At 40.6% G+C, this 19,675-nt stretch overlaps 1 protein-coding gene across 1 annotated transcript in view; it reads left to right on the top strand.

Annotated features, from left to right (window-relative positions):
* The window catches only part of ccser1 (coiled-coil serine-rich protein 1), a 127,194-nt gene that overhangs the window by 76,828 nt on the left and 30,691 nt on the right, over nucleotides 1–19,675 (top strand). The window contains exon 11 of the mRNA XM_083912846.1: nucleotides 15,353–15,385. Within this exon, the coding sequence (XP_083768972.1) occupies nucleotides 15,353–15,355 (3 nt within the window). The 3' untranslated portion in view covers nucleotides 15,356–15,385. The remainder of the gene's footprint in view (nucleotides 1–15,352; nucleotides 15,386–19,675) is intronic.

Below are 19,675 nucleotides of genomic sequence, written 5' to 3'. Positions count from 1 at the left end.
CATCCATTTTCTTTGCTCTGATCTCTCTCCATCTTCATATAGCTCCTCCTTTCTCTGTCCCTGGCCCTTACCATATTTTCCCTCTTTCCTCTAATCCCCTGCCTATCATCTAACTCTTCTTGCTTTTGTACTGCATGTCTTTTTCCATCTTACTCCTATTTCCCTCCATCGTCTGTGTCTTTCACATTTCTCATCCATTCATTCCTTTATACCCTTTCACTCTGCCTTCGTACATTCTCATCTTTATGGTTGGCCTTTCACCTGTATAACACTCCGTTCACATTCACGTTCCCTCCCACCGTCTTTACTTTCCACTCCTTTATTACCGTTACTCTTGTGCCCTGTCACTGCTCATCCTCTATCACAGTTTCTCTCCAACCCTTGTTAACCCTCTCCTCTCCTCTCCTCTCCTCTCCTCTCCTCTCCTCTCCTCTCCTCTCCTCTCCTCTCCTCTCCTCTCATCTCCTCTCCTCTTTTGTGCCAAACAAGAGAGGTCAATCCAAGTTATGATACTATTTTACTACACTATATTATATTACTCATGTAATTAACTGTCGGGTGTGCCTATTTGTGTATTGAGGTGAGCTGTGATAGCAAATGTGGAAGTGATGGTCAGTGAGGTTACAAGATCAGAGGTAGCAGGCATGACCCTACCAACCATAGAGGTCACAGAGGTCCAGACCTTGGTATTGTTTTACGAGGTAGGCTATGAAAAGTTGTGAAATACGGTAGGGCAACTTTACCTTACATTAATTTCATTCATCCAATGATCTGATAAACCATAAACCATGGGCTGATACACTTTCAACCAAAGTGGAAATGTTTACTTTTAAATTAAATTTGTGTAAACGGTTGGAATTCAAGTTAAAAAAAGATAATCCTATATATTGTTATTTTCATGAGCCAGATTATCCGTACGTAGATACCAGTTTAACCTGTGATTACTTTGTCCACACAGACAGACATAAATTTAAAGACTACGTCATTCAAAGCTGAGCTTTGGGAAGAGATAGATAAGATGAGCAGACTGAGAGAAAAAGAAAGAGAGAAAGTGAAAAGATGAGAGAGGGAGAGCAGGTAGTGTTCACTGAGCCCAGGATATGATTAACATTATGTCCCTGTGCTGTTCAAAACAAACAAAAAGGGACTTCATTACCACTTAGATTTATATGTTCATTGGTGTTTACACTGGAACCTATAGGTTCAATTTAACAACACAAACACCTGGCATAATTCTAGTTTATTGGCTTTATTGTTTAAATATATTACCATATAAGACACATTTTGCTTGGGTTTATGTACGGTTTGAGACACATTTCTAAAATTAAAACCCAAAATGATGCAAACTAACATAAATTAATAATATAAAGCTGTATATAACTTTACTAAATCATTTTAAATATACTTTGGCTGGAGAGACAATGGCCCTCATTTATCAAACGAACGTACGGCAGAAAAACATGCGTCTGACCATTTCCTGGCAAACTTCGGCATTTATCAATTTGGACGTGAGCGTGAGCTACGATCAAATCTCACGTCTGGTCTGAGATCGTGTACGCAAATTTCAGCCTGTGTATTTGTGGTGCAGCACAGCAAAATCTGGCTGAAAATAATTAACTAACCTCAGCTGTCATTAAGCATAAGCAGTCACATATTAAGGACAGATCAAAACGGATTCTTAAAACGAATAATAAAAAAAATAAATTGTGGTTGGAGAAATTGATTGTACTCATGTGCGTCTGAAGGCACCATCCATGAATGATTACGCATTCATCAATCGCCAAAACTACCACTCGATAAATGTGCAGGTGATTTGTGATGCCAAGCTATCACTTTTAAACGTGGTAGCCAGGTGGCCGGGGGGGGGGGGGGCACACACGCGATTCTTTTATATTTCAAAACAGCTCGGCTCCAGCCCCCCGCGACCCTGACAGGGACAAGCAGTTGAAGATGAATGAATGAAAAGGAAAGCGCACTGCAGAGCCAAAGTCATCTCCTAGTGGCTACCGTCGATAAATTGCATTGAATCAAACAAGCTATCAGATGATTAACATTATGGTATGGTTCTTCTAGGTGACAGAGGTTATCCTCTAATGGAATACCTAATAACCCCGCCGGCAAACCCCTCTACAGAGCAGGAGCACAGGTTCAGCAGTGCGCACACACGCGCACGGGTCACAGTGGAGCGCTGCTTCGGGTTGACTGCCTCCGTTATTCTTTTCCATACAGCGTTTTTATGGGCCCCTTTTATTCCACTCAAAAAGCACATCTTTATTTTGCTCCATCTCGGCTGTCAGGATGCCGATCTCTGTGTCGGGAAAAGTGTCTTTTCTTCCCAGTGTTTCTCCTCTCCATGTTTGACCTCAGTGGGCGAGGCCTCCGAACCAGGAATATTTAAGGGTGTAACATGTTAATGACGATCGAATTCAGCCGCCGCATTTATCAAGGCCCGCTCATTCGTAGGCTGAGATTGGTCCGATACGAATGTTTCGTAAATCACCTGTGGGTCCTTTCCTACGACCAATTCTGCGCTCAGATCTGCGCCCGTTTTCACGCAAGATTGATAAATGAGGGCCAATGAGTCCCAGAGAAAATGAACAGTCAATGCATTGAACAAAGTGAATTTCCCTTTACTTTGATCAAACATTGTCAACATTCATTTTCATATGTATCATGATACGTTTAGCCCTTCTGTATTTCAGGATTATAGTGTGGATCATTCAGTGCAACACGTAACCTGATTCTCATGTATTGCTGGTTGACAGATCATCATGCTACTACCAACTGACATGGTTTTAAAGCTATTGTTATATGATGAGGGGTTCCTTATCAGTGCAGTGTTGTTGGCCTGCACTACTGGGGGTGATTGTAGTCATTGCTAGTCCTGTGGATAAGATCCTGTTCAAAAACCCAATTGTAATTTCTATAGATGGATGGATGGATGTAAAGGCTGTGTATTCAGGGGAATAGGGTATTTTATTACAGTTGTAACTGACCATCAACTTTTACGTGTGTACTAGCCTGCAAATTCTTTCTAACAAATTCTTTATATTCCTCATCTTAAATGCTTTACACACTGTAAATAGTAAGTGTTAAAAAAATTATGTTTTTACACTTTCGTATTGACTACATTAATTGCATTTTTAGTTTTTTGTACAGTTTAAATAAACAAGATATAGTGTGTCAACTAGTGAGCCTTTTAGGTGAAGGTAGGCACATTCTGTTACCTTGAGATAGAGTGTCTGGTTAGCTGTTTCCAACCTTTGTGCTAAGCTAAGTCGCTCCAGCTACAGGGTAAGTGTACAGACCTAAAAGTGGTGTCAATCTTCTCATCTAACTCTCTGCAAAGGAGCATAAAATCATCTAACAAGGCTAACAAATTACATTACAAAGCATCCTCACATTAAGGTAGTAAGATTAACAATGCAGTGTGCTTGCATGGCCACTTAAAGCTAAGCTCCTGGGCAGACCTTCATTATGAGGCTAAAGATAAGACAAGATATTTCTTTATTAGTCCCAAAAAAGGGAAATTTCCATATTACAGCAGCAAAGCGGATAGCAAACATAAAAGAAGCATCAATAAGAAACAATAAATTCTAGAAAAATATGAACAATATAAACACAGGGAAGTATAAATTATGATAATAACAGGAACAATATATACAATATTTTGGTGCAGAGGAAAAATATTACTATTACTACTGCACATTGTAATTGAAATTAACCTGAGCTAAGCATTTCACACTGAAGTGAACCCAGTTGGTGAGCATACAGGCCAATTAATACTGCTGGCCATTAATATGCAGTTGGCAAAAGGCAGACACCATATTAGAGTCCTCAAAATAAATTACTATTACAGTAATAGGATAAGAAATTATCATTTAAATGCAAGTTTATAGACTGTGTTTTCTCTGGTATCTTAAAAGATGATGCAGGGTCTACTAATCACATTTTTTTGTGTAGTTTGTTTTTACTATTTCGGAACTCAAAATAATTAGTAACATGAATAGAGCATTGTCAGCCGGGACAACATAAATATGGATAGCATTGCTGACTATGTGGAGGTCAATACAGTTATTTTTACATAGTGCACTGTGTATACATGGTTGCTCAGTTGCCAAAAAATGTGTCCTTGTCTCATGGGTTCTAAGCCCAATGTTGCGGAATCAGTATTACATTTGTAGTTTTGGCAAGGAAAGGCAATGTGGGTACAGTGAAAATAAACCACCAGTATTTATAAACCCTGTACTGTGGTGTCGCCCACTAGATCTATTTTTTCTTCTGTTCATCAAAACAGGTGAGAATGACGCAAAGCACCTCAAACTTTTCAGCCAGTCAATCTTTTGTGCAGTTTGCAGGTTGCACTTTGCCAGGTCTTTTAATAGACACTAGCAGACATGTAATGTGAGTGAATTCATGAATGAATGGCCTAAGCATCACATAAAATGGGTATTTATAGCAGTGACCATGTGTCGACAAATGACAACATTTTTGTTCACTTTGCAAAGACTTGGGGACGCATAGGGGCACATGTACAGTAGTGTTGGAGCTTGATTTATGAATCCTGTGAAATATACCAAAGTAAAGTATTTCTTTCTCCTCTAAACTAACAATAATCCCTCTTTTTCTCCGTCCCCTCTTTTTATTTCATTGGTTGCTCTTTGTGTCAACATGTCTTCTGTTTCCAGGGCATCAAGGCGCATGGGAGCGCTACGTTGTCATCAAGGAGACAACTAAGTGAGTGTCTCTGTTCTGATATCACCTGACTGGACGTGACTGTGTCTTGTAGTGGTCTACCTTAATGTACCGTATTAGACGAGAGAACAGGGGGTCTTGGTACTGAGGCTTGATTATTCTGCACCGCTCTACAGGCTGACTTAACTCTAAACTGCTTTTTTTTACTTCACAAATCAGCTAATACGGTGATAATTTAATTTGTTTAGTCAGAATGGATTGGAGTTTCTCAGTGCAGTAATAATGTGGTTTCATACACTTCAAACATTTGATGACTATTTTAAGTGGAATGTACAAATGTGTTCAAGGTTAGGAAAACAAAATATACTGTTATGTCATGCACTTGACAAGCCGAACTAACTTACATTAAAAAGTAAAAGAATCCAGTGCTGGTTATGTGAAGTGAAATGATAGTGGATGGTTTAAAGGTGAGCCAGATTATTTATTAATCCATCCTTGTATGGAGACCCCCTGAGTTAAGAATGTCACCTGCACTGCCTTGTCCTGTAATATAGACAAGAATGCTGCCTTTTGTACCTAACTTAATAATCCTACCCCAAAGTGATGGTGACCCCAAAGGATCTTTGCACCAAGATCATCTTTTCATCAAGATCTATTTACTGGTTTAAGTCAATGTAACAAAACAGCTCTGTGTTTTGGAAATCAATTTAAAATCAATGTGATATTTTATGTTGTCATAAGGGTCAGAGGGGAACAAAATCTCTGTTGAAGCATACGTCAGTGGTACAGATAATTTCTCTTTTATCGCAATTTGATGATGGAGATCATTTCAGTTATAAGTCAATGATCATGACAAATGACATGGTTTCAGATATTGAACAATGCGAAGAACACTCCAGTGTCAGGGCATTCCAAGGGCTTAAAATGCCAAAGTAAGCATACCTGCAGGATTCGAGTTATAATCTGAGCTTTGTGGGGTATCTAACCGCTGGAGTCAGTCTGCTGTTGCTCATCTGTCTGTCCCGTTACTCTTTCCTACTCTTCTTTATTTGGCGCCAGCGGTCTTTTAATGCTGTCACTGCTGCAGCTAGCAGGATTTTGCGTGGCACTGGCATCAACGAGGTAGTCACAGCGTTCTTTTCAATAAGAACTTTTAAAAAACATAAATTAAGTAATTATAAGCAAAAACCTTGAGATTTTTTTCTCTTTTTTCTCTGGCCCACCGATTCACCTTTTTGATTTTTCGGTGCGTTATTATTCATTTAATTTCTCATTTCATTCTACTCCTCTCTTTCTGTCTTGGTTTCATTTGATTATTTTCCACTTGACCTCTGGCATTATATGGACAGATCTACTTAAAGGGATGAAGGACTGTGTAACCCCTCATCAGATGGGCTGTTCCAACATCTAGCGGGCCACCGCCAGCAGCATTGCATTATTTGTGATTAAAATAATGATTGTTAGCAATGTATTAACAACCCCCACAGGTGTGATTTTACTGCTTTAATGGAAGCTCAGACCCCTCCTTATGGAAGTTCAGCTCCCACTGGCTCCCATGTAACTCGAACCCTGTATACCTGAAAGATTCAAGCTCATTTTAAAGGACCAAAATGTAAATTTTGCTCCAATGTGCTAACTGTATTCATCCATCCTGTATTTAAAATACACTATTTACACTGTCCATTTAAGGGATTTGCAAATTCCATAATGCAGTCACCATGGTTTTAAAGGTGCACTTTATTTTTTCCTCCTTTTGTGGAAATGTTCTCACTTGTGGAAATTCATCAACAACCTTTCCACATTAAAAAAATCCCTTTAATTTGCATTAAAAACAAAGTAAAGCTCATGATATCAGGTTTGTATTTTAAACACTGTAGCGTGAAACACTGCACAGATAATTTTAAATTGAAGGGGGGTTCAGAAATGTCCAAAAGTGACACCTCTGGGGAGGAAAGCTAAATAAAGTGTACTGTTTTCTGATGTCTAATCCCCGCTTCCTGCCTACCTACCCGCACTGTGCTGGATTGTACTGAAGTTGAGCATGCTTTAGGATTAAGAGCACTGATTTGTGAATGCTGTCCCAGCCTTCCTCTTCCTATACATGTGTGAACTTTAACCCTGTCTGCAATTGTGCTATGAACTATAGCCCCACCTGTCACAGCACTATAGAACCTTTTATTGACCCATGTGATCCATGCCCTTATCCAAACAGGCTTTGACCACCCTCCACTCAACCATACTCGACTACACAACACACGCAAACACATATTCATAGACACACAAAGACCAGACGCCACATACACACAGTCAATAAAGACACATCTAACGTTAACTATAAAGCAAAAAGAAGCTGCTCTGGGGTTTGATTGTGTGTGTGTGTGTGTGTGTGTGTGTGTGTGTGTGTGTGTGTGTGTGTGTGTGTGTGTGTGTGTGTGTGTGTGTGTGTGTGTGTGTGTGTGTGTGTGTGTGTGTGTGTGTGTGTGTGTGTGTGTGTGTGTGTGTGCGCGTGCGCGCACTTCTCAAGGACTTAACCCCTGTGTTTGAAGGTCAATGCATAAAGAAACAGTAAGATCCATTAGAGCTTCATTTGTTTGCTCCATTTGCGCAAGGGCACCTACACAGTTCTGTGTGTGTGTGTGTGTGTGTGTGTGTGTGTGTGTGTGTTATTTTTACACAAACATCCAGATTTGCTGCAAGAGGTCCCTCATCATCCTTGCGTGTGTGTGTGTTTGGCTTGGTGATTCTTTTTGCTCATTAAACTCCTCAAGGACTGACAGTAATGCTGTGCTGTTGAATTATTAGTCACTTCTGGACCTGTTGCAGGACAAACAACATTAATGAGCTAAACCTCATTTATTCAGGAAGGTGAAACCAAGTGGCAACCACCATGACTGAGTGCTTCAGCCAGAAAAGCCTCATGATGCCGTTCTTATAACGTCCACTAGATGCTGGTCCAAAAAAGGAAACAGACTGTGCTGCTAGTTAAAGGGATAGTTTTAGGGCTATTTCTTTTGTTGTTTGAGAAATGTATCCATAGTCAGTGTATTACCTACAATAACTGACAGCTAGCACGCCAACAGTTTGGAGAAGCAGGCAGGACTTCTGACACGGAAACTAAGTAGTGTATTTTTGCTATGGGCGGGGACAGCACTCAAATATAAATATGTATGCTATATTTAGAATATTTTAACCTTACCTTGCTGTCAGACAGCACTTTCCACAGAAGTTTCCCCTCTCTCTTTCGGCCATGTAGTATACCCCTGTAGTCTGTAGAACTCCGGCTCATAAAGAGATCCTCTTGTCTCCACAGTGAACCGCATTTCATTGTTGCTGTTCTAATCACTCATTTTTATTTTCTTCATCCATCCATCTTCAACCACTTGCCCCTATCGGGGTTGGGGGGCTGGAGCCGATCCCAGCTGACAGTGGGCGTGAGGCGGGGTACACCCTGGACAGGACACCAGTCTATTGCAGTGCACATAGAGACAAACCGAAACAGACAACCATTGACACAATTTAGAGAAATCAATTAACCTTAACACATACATGTCTTTGGACTGTGGGAGGAAGCCGGAGAACCCGGAGAAAACCCACAGACACAGGGAGAACATGCAAACTCCACACAGAAGGGCCCCACCCTGTTGCTGTGAGGCGACAGTGCTAACCACCACACCACCGTGCTATCCACCACACCACCGTTCTGCCCTTTATTTTCTTGAAAATAAGCACTGAAAATATTCGAAAATATAGCATACGTAGTGTACAGCAGCTTGTGTGTTGGTACTCCTGTCTGCTTCTCAAAACTGGGTGGTGTGCTAACAGTCATCTACTTTACTTTACACTGACTATGAATAAGTACCTCATACAACACCGCTTCAAAATAGCAGAACTATCCCTTTAATGGAAAAAAATCAGACTTCTCTTTAGAAATATAAAGTCAGTATTTTTCTCCACAGCAATGACTAATTGCACCTCTTTTTATGTGTGTCTCGGTGACCACTTTGCAAATTATAGCTCCATCAAGGAGTCATTAGGGTTAAAGACGCATATGTTTGGGGCCAGATTTGCTTTTCCAGCAGTAACAAAATGTGTAATGGTTCCTACTTGTTCACCAAACGCCTCCAAATCTGGATATTCATTGTCCAAACATATAGCAATGTGTTACTGAGCTAAAGTGTAGGCATCATAAAGCTGCACAGACACAACATATATTCTACAGTCTTAAAACTGACTAAAGCCATAAATTGTTACATTAAGGCAAAGTGTTTTTCAGTGCCCCATATAGGCCTGACAGAGAAAGCTCTAAGTGGACTAGAGCTTTCTGAACTATTATGAATTAATTTTAATTTTAAATCAATTTAATCTTTCTGTTTCAGTGCCTTGTAAACATACATCGGCATTTGTTGGTTGCCAGTCAAAGTTGATGCTTGTGTTTGTGTATGTGTTTGCGATGGAGGTGGTTCGCTTATATATCGACATAGTGGGAAAGGGGTAGCAGGTGGAGAGAGTGAAAGAGTGAATGCATGTCTCTGTGCGTGGGTATACAAGCCTGCCCAGTGGCAGTCATGCTGAGATGAAAGATTCCTTTTCCCAGGTGGAGGATGCATGCCGGAGGAGTTGTGTGTTTTGCACATGAGTAAAAGTTGTCCCTTCTCGGGTTGAATGAGGGCAAAAGCGATTCCCTATTTTGAGTGTTTCAGTGTGTGTGCATGCATGTTTGGCTACAACACGTCTGTGATCCTCTGTTTTGGGTACCTATTGTGGTGCCTTTGTTGCCTGCCTCAGAAAGGCAGATGATAACATGCAGTTGTGTGCATCTGTGGATGTGGTTTCTAGCTAGAGACAGATATTGTCAAAGTAAAAACTGGATACATCCAACTTGCCCCTGCCATCTGCAGGTGATACTTTTGAGAGGAGGCGGAAGCCAAATCATTCCCACCACCACACTGCACTTCAATACAAAAACCTTAGAGGTGGGAGCTGTGGGTGTGTGCACACATGAGCTAGCTCTGGTGCTGGCTATCTGCCAGAGCACTTATCTAACTGTGATCCACAGCGCTACTCACTATGACTCCTAATTATAGACAGAGGCACTCAAACAGACACATATACACATAGACTCTACATGCTCTCCTGTGTACCACACTAATGAGGCACTCTCCCTGAGGAAGTACCCACACTCCTCTCCTCGATAGAGGCTACCAAGACCACCTCTTCTGCCAGCCCCTCTCCCACTCTTTTATTCGGAAATAGATAGTTCCTGCATACACCCAGACAGACACATTGACAAAAAGAGAGAAGCTTAGTTAGATAGACTGTAAAGACAGAAAAACCTGATGCTGAGAGAAGTATGAGAGCTGAAAAAATACAGCAAGAAATGGAACAAAAAAAGAGGGGGTGAAAGAAAGCTGCCGTAGGGAGCAGATGAGATGAGAGAAATGGACTGCCTAGAAGCCAACAGATAGAGATCATGATGAGAGAATGGATGATAGAGGACTTGGGATGGCTTGTGAGAAGAGCAGAGAAGGAGGAGAAGAGATAGAAAATATTTGTTCTGTTTACTTATTAAGATCCAGGATGCGTGATCACAATACCCACTGCAGTCCCACATGCTTTCTCTATCTTTCTTTTGCACTCCTGCTCCTTGTGTCCTCCTTTATCCTTCTGTTTTCTTTCCTCTCTTTTTATCCATCCTCCTCTTCTTACTCCCTCTGTTGTATCACAACATGGTGCGGAAGGCACTCAGATTCTTAAATTGTTCAGGATTGGACTCAGGTTGCATTAGCATGTAACATATCACAGCGCAGTATGTTTAATTCAATAAAAATATCCTCTCGCAAAAAACCTTAAACGGAAGCAGAGGCTCATAACTGGATTTGTTTAGGTGAAGGCAACATTTCATCTTATGTTTACAGCTAGCACAAACATTAACAAGCTATTTACAGCTGCTTAGCACACCTTTTAACAGATATGCTTTTATCATGAGCACTGGGGAAAAATAATCTTTTTTTCAAATACACAAAAAGTAAACCACAAAAATACATTGTTTTGACTCACTTTATGTACCCACAAAGCTCTTTGAAACATTCCCAGTCAATCCATAATTAGTCTTCTATATGTGCCTTCCTGTGTCCTCTAAGTAACTTTTTCAAAGGTAACACCACTCCTGCAACCACCTCCTTCATCTATATGTAGTGCTGACAGAAGAGAACAAAGCAAACAGGACAGGGCAGAAGGGACTGTGGTGGCTACTGCTGCGTGTCTCTCACCCCACCTAGCCCCAGGGGCGAGAGGGCGCTGTCAGCAGAAGGCGTGCGTGTGCGAGTGTGTGCGCGTCAAAGAAAGAATAACCACGAAAGAGGGAATGTGTATGTGTTTGTGTGGGTGTCTCTGATCTGTACCCACATGTATGGCTCTCTCCCTCACGGGCATGGCAGGACGGCACAGGGAGGTGGGCACCTAACTGAGCACAGATGGCAGCAACAGACAGGGATGGTGAAGACATAAACACATTAATAAATAATTATCCGAACAATGACACTCGGTACAACAGAGTAGGCAGGAGCAGGACAGAAGGACAGGAGGGGAGAAGGACACTGGAAAGGAGGACCCAAGGAAAAGGGAAAGACAACAAGAGGATTTGAGAAGGCCAGGAGAAAGAATGAATGAAAGAAAGGGTAAAGGAACAGGACATGATAGGGTAATGGGAAGGGGGAGGCAGGTAAGGAGAGAAAGGAAGTTTTAAAAAATGGAAAAGCAGTCACAGTCAAGGACAAAGGAAATGAACGAATAAAAAAGAAAATAAAGGGTACTGTGAAAGAGAATCGAATGTTTGAGTAGCTCTAATAAACATTGGCAGCTGTTGATATTGCAGACACAAATTAAGAATGGTAAAGCAAACAGGTAGAGCCCAGTTTTCACCAAAATCAGCATTTTTGTAGAGGTTTTTTAAACAAAAGAAAACTTATGAAAATAGGCAATGAAAGCCTTTCCAGTAGATGAGTATGCCTTTATGTTAATTTTTTTTTTCTGGATGTCACAAACACACCAGAAAACAGTAGAAAGCAGCATTGAGGATATTGACAATGTTACAGTGGTTACCTCTGTTTTGTGTCTTGATTTCTTATCAAACTTGGTGACAACTAATTTGAAACGATGTCTGAGCGATGCTGGGACAGAGTGGGACAGAATTTGTGGCTGAGATGTCAAAGGGGTAACAGAAGTTACTGACAGAGGAAAAACACATCATAGCATTTTGCCGGAAAAAAATGGAAAGACTGTTTCCCTCACGATCGGAGCTGGAGCCGATGAATAACAGTTACTACCGCATTTGTCCCGGGAATGGGGATCGTCACCTTTCCCACTAAAGAAAAAAGCCATATATTAGTGGATTTTAGTGTGTTTTGTCCGGTCAGACTAAGTAGACTAATTTTGAGCTGCAATTAGTCCACCGGCCAAAGATCTAAAGTTGAGGATCTACTGCACAACCTCTTTTACGTATGGAGCTCTTATAAAGGATGAAGTTAAATGGATCGGGCAGGGTACGGTGGGAAACAAAATCCAAAAGAAAGTATGAAAAGGAAATAGAGGATAAAAAGAGCCAAGGGAAGAGACTCAAGGTTAGGGGGAAAAAAAACGAGACAAGGTGAAGGATAAAGATTTATGAAGATAGGAGAGAGGGTAATGGTGAGGAGGGAAGAGGGAAGTCAGATACTGTATATGGAAAGGAGAGGTGAAAGACAAATGAAAGCAATACTCAGTCACAATGACAAAGTAATGATGGCCTTAGGAGGACGAAGCATCCAGTGTGTGTGTGTATGTGTGTGTTAGTTACCACTATCAAATATTCCAGGCTGAACTTTAGGAAAATGTGTGTAAAATGATAAACAAAATATCTGAAATATTTGATGGAAATGTGCAGCTATAAAAACAGGACGTCTTGAGTTTTAATATGCACAGACTATGCTGTAGCACGCATGTGTTCCTGCAAAAGTGTGTGTCATTTTGCGGACTTCCAGCTGCTCTTATCAGTAATGAATGGAGATAGGTTCTTTCTGCCTCTTAACTCCCTCTCCTCTCTTTCTCAAACTCTCGATCTTCCCCTCTGTCCTTTTTTTTAATCCGCCACCTGTTTCTCTTTCCCCTCTGTCCTTTCACCTCTCATCATTTTCTCTCACTCTCCAGCTCCCCAGCTTTCAGTACCAAACTATCATATCTGTGGTCACATATTCATTTATTTGAGTAGCGGGTTAACATAATTAGGGGCCCAGAGATTGACTGCTCTGTGTGTGTGTGTGTGTGTGTGTGTGTGTGTGTGTGTGTGTGTGTGTGTGTGTGTGTGTGTGTGTGTGTGTGTGTGTGTGTGTGTGTGTGTGTGTGTGTGTGTGTGTGTGTGTGTGTGTGTGTGTGTGTGTGTGTGTGTGTGTGTGTGTGTGTGTGTGTGTGTGTGTGTGTGTGTGTGTGTGTGTGTGTGTGTGTGTGTGTGTGTGTGTGTGTGTGTGTGTGCGCGCGCTGACTCTCAGTCCCTTTAGATATCTTCCGAAAGGTCGAGACCAGATTAACATTTTAAATCAGGCGTCAAGAAGCATCCCCTCTCGCCTTCCCTCACTTCCTCACTCCTTGCTCATTTTCACCCTGTGTTTTGTTTAATTTTGTCATAGCAAGTAATATTTTCCTCATATAGAATGTTCTACCTCTTTGGTGTTTCAATGACCCTCTATCGTAACTTAATTGTATGACGTATTTTCTTTTTACTAGACTGCCCTCAGTGCAACCCTCCTTGCATTCACCTTGAATGATTAATTGATAATGGTTCCCATCCTCTCTGGATATTCTACAACTCTAAACGTATCAAACAAGTGAGGGCAACAATGAATGCCACACTTGTAGTGATTATTCTTCATAATCGGTAAAGATTATTTCCTTTGTGTGCTATAACCTTACACTAGTACATCTTAGATAGAAGCAGCACTATAAGGGGTGCATTGATAAAGGGGTTGATTCTAGATTAATGCATGAAATCAAATAACAGTTATGAAATCACATACATTTGTGATGAAATGAATATTGATATAATCATTTTGAATCATCAAAATGTACCACTCATTGATTTCCCCAACCAAAAAAAGTTATTTAATTTGCAATTGGTGTATGGGACTGAAAAGAAGCATGGCAACAGTTTTCATCCACACAGGTAGAGAGAAGGACAAATAAGAGACAGGATGTGCAAGATCAGAATTACAAAGGTCATAGGATGTAATCTTTACGAAAGATGTTTTTTGAGTATCAAACATTTACTGCCTGTAAAGTTGAATGTCTCTGAAATTGCAGCTTGCTTCTTTGTGGAGGAGGGCAGCTGCAGTCTGGTTGGCTTTAAAACAGTTGCAATAGAGTCCAACACAACCCAGTTTCACAGTAACAACTCAAAAGCTCCTACAGCATAATCCACTTTGCCGTCCACCCCTATGTGCCGTATGTTTTAAACACTCAACACATAGACCACATTCTCAGCATTTGTCCCTGCAATGGTTAGCTGTTATCTAAATTAACTTAGGCTGACATAATCGCATGCTTGGCATTTTAGGTGTAGGGTTTTCGCCTGTTTTGAACATTATAAATAGCAGTTTAATTCAGTATTTTATGTCTCTCCAAGCTACAGTGATTTTTCCACTTATCACCTACAAATAGGGTATGAGGCTGTTTTCAGAAATCCTAAATTGAACTGGCATTACCACTCCTTATCCTGTCGTCCTGGTCTTTGATCCTCCTCTCATCTGCCACCATTCTCTGTCCCTTTTCCAGACCTCCTACTGTCTTGGCGTCCTCTCCAAGTGCTGCTGCCTTTCATGGCTGCTCTCTGACTCTCTCTCTGACTCTCTCTTTCTCTCTCTCTCTCTCTCTCTCTCTCTCTCTCTCTCTTTCTCTATGACTCTCTGTCTTCAATCTTTGTCCTCACTTCCCTTTTCAGATCACCATTACCTCTGCTAACACAGTTTTCTTGTCCTATCTCCTTCAGCAAATTTCTAATGATCCACTTTTGTTACATGAACATACTCTACGCATGCAGGCTTTTCTGATCGGACATGTGTTTGTGTATGGTAGGCTTGAGGATAACGATAGACATTTTCTCCAAATGAAGTAGACCTCATTGCTGTTGAAAGAACTAATGCTGTATATCAGATCTGGTTTAAGCCTGCTCCTTAACATACTGATTTTGGCACAGGCCATTTGTTTTTGGCTGTTAAATTTCCTTTTGTATATATGCCACAAGCACAAATCACACAGATCTCATACACCAAATATTGAAACTAAAATCCATTCATCAAAAGCTTTTATGACTTCTCATTTTCAGCTACCACTACCACTCTACTCAGAGGGCTTTTGACATACTCGCTAGACACATCACTTATGGAGTGATGACCTGTAGTATTCAATATTGTATTTTTGTGACCACATTTGCCCATATTGTTTCCTATCCACTCAGAGGCATCTCTGTGCTAGTTTATGTGCATCCCATCTATGTTCGTCCATGTGCTTGTAGTCATTTGTGTGTACTCCATGCTCATGTTCCACCTTACTCATCTCACTTCGCCATCTCTCTTGTGTCTTCTCTTATGTTTTTCCATCCATACGTCTACCTCCATTTATCCGGAAGCAGTAACCAGCATGGTATGACGGAGGAATGAAACAGGTATGGGTCTCTGGTTTGGGTCAAACTACAAACCTGGGTCTGAAAATTGCTTTTTCCCCCCAATGTAATTTGTTGTTTTGTAAGTATTGCATTCCACCTATAGAGTCAGTGTTTTATGTCAAACATTTTATGCAAGGTAACACCATAGAAACAAGGTATGACATCCATATGAATATCTTGCTCTTTTTTTTTAAGCTTTCCATTATTTTTTTGTAATTGATTGAGCTAGTCTGGCAGGCCATCGACTATGTAATGGCCTATTCGCCCTCTAGGCAGGGATAAGCTCACAACTGGCCCAGGTTTGTATGTGCCATCTGCCATCTATCCATCATTTATCTAACCATTCATTGCTTAGCCTGTTTCTCTCTCCAATCAAGACAGCTGAACATTTGATTTACCTTCGTTATGGTAAATGTGACCTCATGGGTGTATTCCAAAGCAATCGAATTCTATGTAGGTCTCAGTATTCTCAAGTGCCTCTCTCATCCTTGCCAAGTTTCTCCTTCCCTATCCTCTCCTCTCCTCTCCTCTCCTCTCCTCTCCTCTCCTCTCCTCTCCTCTCCTCTCCTCTCCTCTCCTCTCCTCTCCTCTCCTCCCCTCTCCTCTCCTCCCTCTCTCCCCCCTCAGGATAGAAATCAAATTCCATCTGTACAGTCTAACAGCATGTGCAAGATAAAGAAATAGAGGAGAAAAAGCAAGAACAGAGTGATGGATTATAGCAGGACAGCAACTTCAGACTGTTGAGACTTTAATTCACTTCAGCAATGATTTAAGTGGATTGATTCTAACTGTAACATAATTCTAGTTTGACTCTGTCTTTAACAGGTTCCATACTAATACATCCTTTTAAAACATTTATAAACACCACCTTCATCTTTCATAATGCGATGTGAAAATTATATGTTGATAATCCCATTGTGTCACTAGTAATGTACTCAAAATAACCATAATAATGAGCATTCACCATGACTTGTTCATTCCTAATCAGAATTTATTATTTGTTGTCTCTTTTGATGATTCTCTTTTGATTTATAGAAATAAATCAATTTGACTCAATAAATCAGTTTGGTAGTGATTTGCATGCCCTAACTACCTGTCGGCAGTTAATCCATACTGAGTGAAGCCACAGGTTGGACGTTTTGAGTGATGGCAAGTGATTTGTATTTTCATGATTGCCTTTTTCTCTAGGCAAAATTGGGTGTCATATCTCATCTCAAGTCAATTTTTTCACTGTATCTGAATCTAAATTTGTTGTTGAACTGCACTTTTCACATCTTGCAGTATTTATGTTTATCCTGAACACGTCACTTAATCAAAAGGATTAGTGTTTTGTTCCTCCAGAAGTTAATATACTGTAGTATTCTTGTTCCACATTATCTTAGTTTTCCCTTCCAGTGTGACTCAGCATTGGACCATCTATTTAATGTTGTTATGGCTAAATACGCTGTGTTTGTAATAAAGATCACATTGATTGCAGAGGTGTAAAAGGTTTTGTGACTCTTGCATTGAGCAACAATTTCAGCTCACTAAATGGTGGCCTGAGTTCAGTAGTTGTTTGTCATCTGGTAGATTTTTTGGTGCCACTTCATCGGATATTTCCATCAGCTGAACAAGACAGTGTTGACAATGAGCTGAGGCAGATAACAGTGACCTCTCTTTGCACAAGCCTGTATTGGAGGAAATTGTCTGAGTGAGTCTGATTTTGTTTTAAAATTGGCCAGGCACAGTCCACTGCTGGGCAAGTGATCTAATGAAGAAAGCATGGAGCATTGTTAGCGTAATCGGTTTGGAGATGCATGAATCTGCCTCTGATGGAAATAATTTCACCACTGAGAGTAAGGCCTTGACAGTCAGTTTGTCTCCAGTGGGCTTTGCAGAATGGAAGTTAACATTTTATCGGCCCTTTGCGAGTAATGTGACATGTTTTTGCAGAGCCGATGATTATATAAAAGAGTGTTGCTGACTGAATATGACAAATATAAGGAAAACAACAGAATGTGTAGCGCCAAACACATAGACAATGGTAGTCAGCTTTCAGACAACAACAAAGCAAGTAAGTCACTCTTTGAAATCAGAGTGGGGTTATTTGATTTTCTCCTTTTAGAATAAGAGTGGATCAGAGGGCGATAAAAACCGAGGACACACATTATTAACTTGAGAGCGTGGTGGGCTTGGAAGTGCCCCATCTCCCTGACTGCCAACTAGTCTGCCTATTTGAAGATCTTTCAGTTACTGTACTATAGAGTGTTTTAGAAATTAAAAAGCATAAGGCAGATCATTTTATGGGCAGTTATTACAAGATGTGCATGTGTTATCAAACGTGTGGAAAGATGTGTATTGGGATCTGTATTTGGGAAGAGTTTGTGTTGATGTGTGAGAATGGGAGAACAGCTGGGGGGGATCTCAGGGGGAAAAGACATGAGATTATCTGTAGAGCACAACAGGAAGCTGCTTAAACTCTCATTGAAACTAACCAAGCACTTCATTTAGCTACAGTACACTTTCTTGGGCATGAGGGATTCATGCTGAGTGTCAGCCTTAGGTATACACTCTATCTGGTTATTTATTCCGGTCCTAGACATTCTTGGATAACATACAAAGACCAGATTACAACATAACAAAGACCAGATTGTTTAACACAATATAGCATATATAATGTTATTTTTTTAACATTCAGTAACTCCAAAAAAAATTACAATAGAGAAAAATAAAGATAAAAAAGTAACTTGTGTCTAGCTAACCAGCCAGTGTTTCTGCATGATGGTGTGTTGCTTAAAGGGAGAGAAAGGGGAGTTGGTAAGTGATGTAGTCCAGTGTGTTTGGGTTGTAGCATAACACAAGCATGCATATTAAATCTAATCTTTCTATATTAATTCCTCTCCCCCTCTCTTTTGTGCATGCTCGCTCATTCCTTCATTACTGTGGTAGAGCAGGTCTTTATTAATGAAGGGACATCTGTTTCGTGAAAGCAGAAAGATGCCCGGGAGAGAGAGGGATGGGGCGGGGGTGAGCAAGAGGGAGGGCCGGCCATAGAGAGATGGTGACTGGTTGCTCGGGGTTTGAGGCCAAGTAATAGAAAATAAAAGGCAAAATGAAAGAGAACAGAGATGCAAGGAGGGAGGTAGGGAGCAATGCCTTGCATTTAGATAGGAATATTTTCATAGAGATTTATACAGTGTTGAAATGGGCCCTGCTCTCTCACCGTACCTCACCGTCTCACATGTACACATCACATATATCCTCGTAAGAAAGCTAAGACACAGACATGACTTCTCTTGCAAATAAATGCGGCTCTGAGCCAGTCTGAGGTAGTAAAGCATTTCATTAATCATAATTATGGCATGTAGCATGAATAAATAGTGAAACAACTGCCATCTAATAGCCACTTTAAAATCACATAGAATAGAATAGACCATCATTGAAAAAGCAGTTTAAAATTGCCTGTGCAGAAATTAGAATTCACGGTTTTAACATGCAGTACAGGCAGGAAAATACACATCTGTAAAACACTGATGAATGTATTAAATCAAACTGTAAAATCATCTGAGACGCTCTATTTCAAGAGCATTTTTACAAAGAACACAACAAACCACAAGGTCATGTGCCAGGACAATGAGGTCTTAAACAGACTTGCTGTTTTTTTTATAGATGCTTTGCCCTGTTTACCCAACCAGTTTGATGGTCACAGAATTAGAGATGCTCGTGTGGTCATTTTGCAGTGACCACGTGTTGGTTATGCATGATTTATCCACAAGTTAAGCATAATTTTTCATCATGTGCAGTGTTGCTGCACTTAAGAGGCTGCATATGCAACGCACACATCTGGCCTGCTAACGTCAAATGGCTGTAAGACTTTCATACAGCCTGAAAGACTAGAAGACTGAAATTACCGTGATTCCTGCTATAATTGCATTAAACATTAATCTAATCTAATTACGTCCACTGGTTGGAGAGTAGTCGATCAAAGTGCTCTAATTCAGCATTAGTATATAATTGCTGCACATTTCTGTTACACAACAGACCAGGTGCAGTGAGATGTTCTTAGCACAAAGTCAAAGACCCAATTTTCACTCAGTTACCAACACAATCTCATTATCATTTTCAACTTCGCTCTTGAAGCAACTCGGGCTAGTCTTTAAAAAAATCAATTTTTTTCTTTGTAAATAAATCTTCATTTGAATGATCTGATATTGATTCATAAAATACAGGGAACTATCGTTCTACCCTAAGAGACCCGCAGGGCTGCAGCTGATCTTGGCCAGCACTACTGTCTTTAAGAGACTGTTGCAG

Source organism: Echiichthys vipera (genome assembly GCF_963691815.1).
Source record: "Echiichthys vipera genome assembly, chromosome: 4".
Classification (NCBI taxonomy): Eukaryota; Metazoa; Chordata; class Actinopteri; order Perciformes; family Trachinidae; genus Echiichthys; species Echiichthys vipera.
The sequence above is the reverse complement of the archived record's forward strand: the minus strand, read 5'-3'. Positions and strand labels throughout refer to the sequence as shown.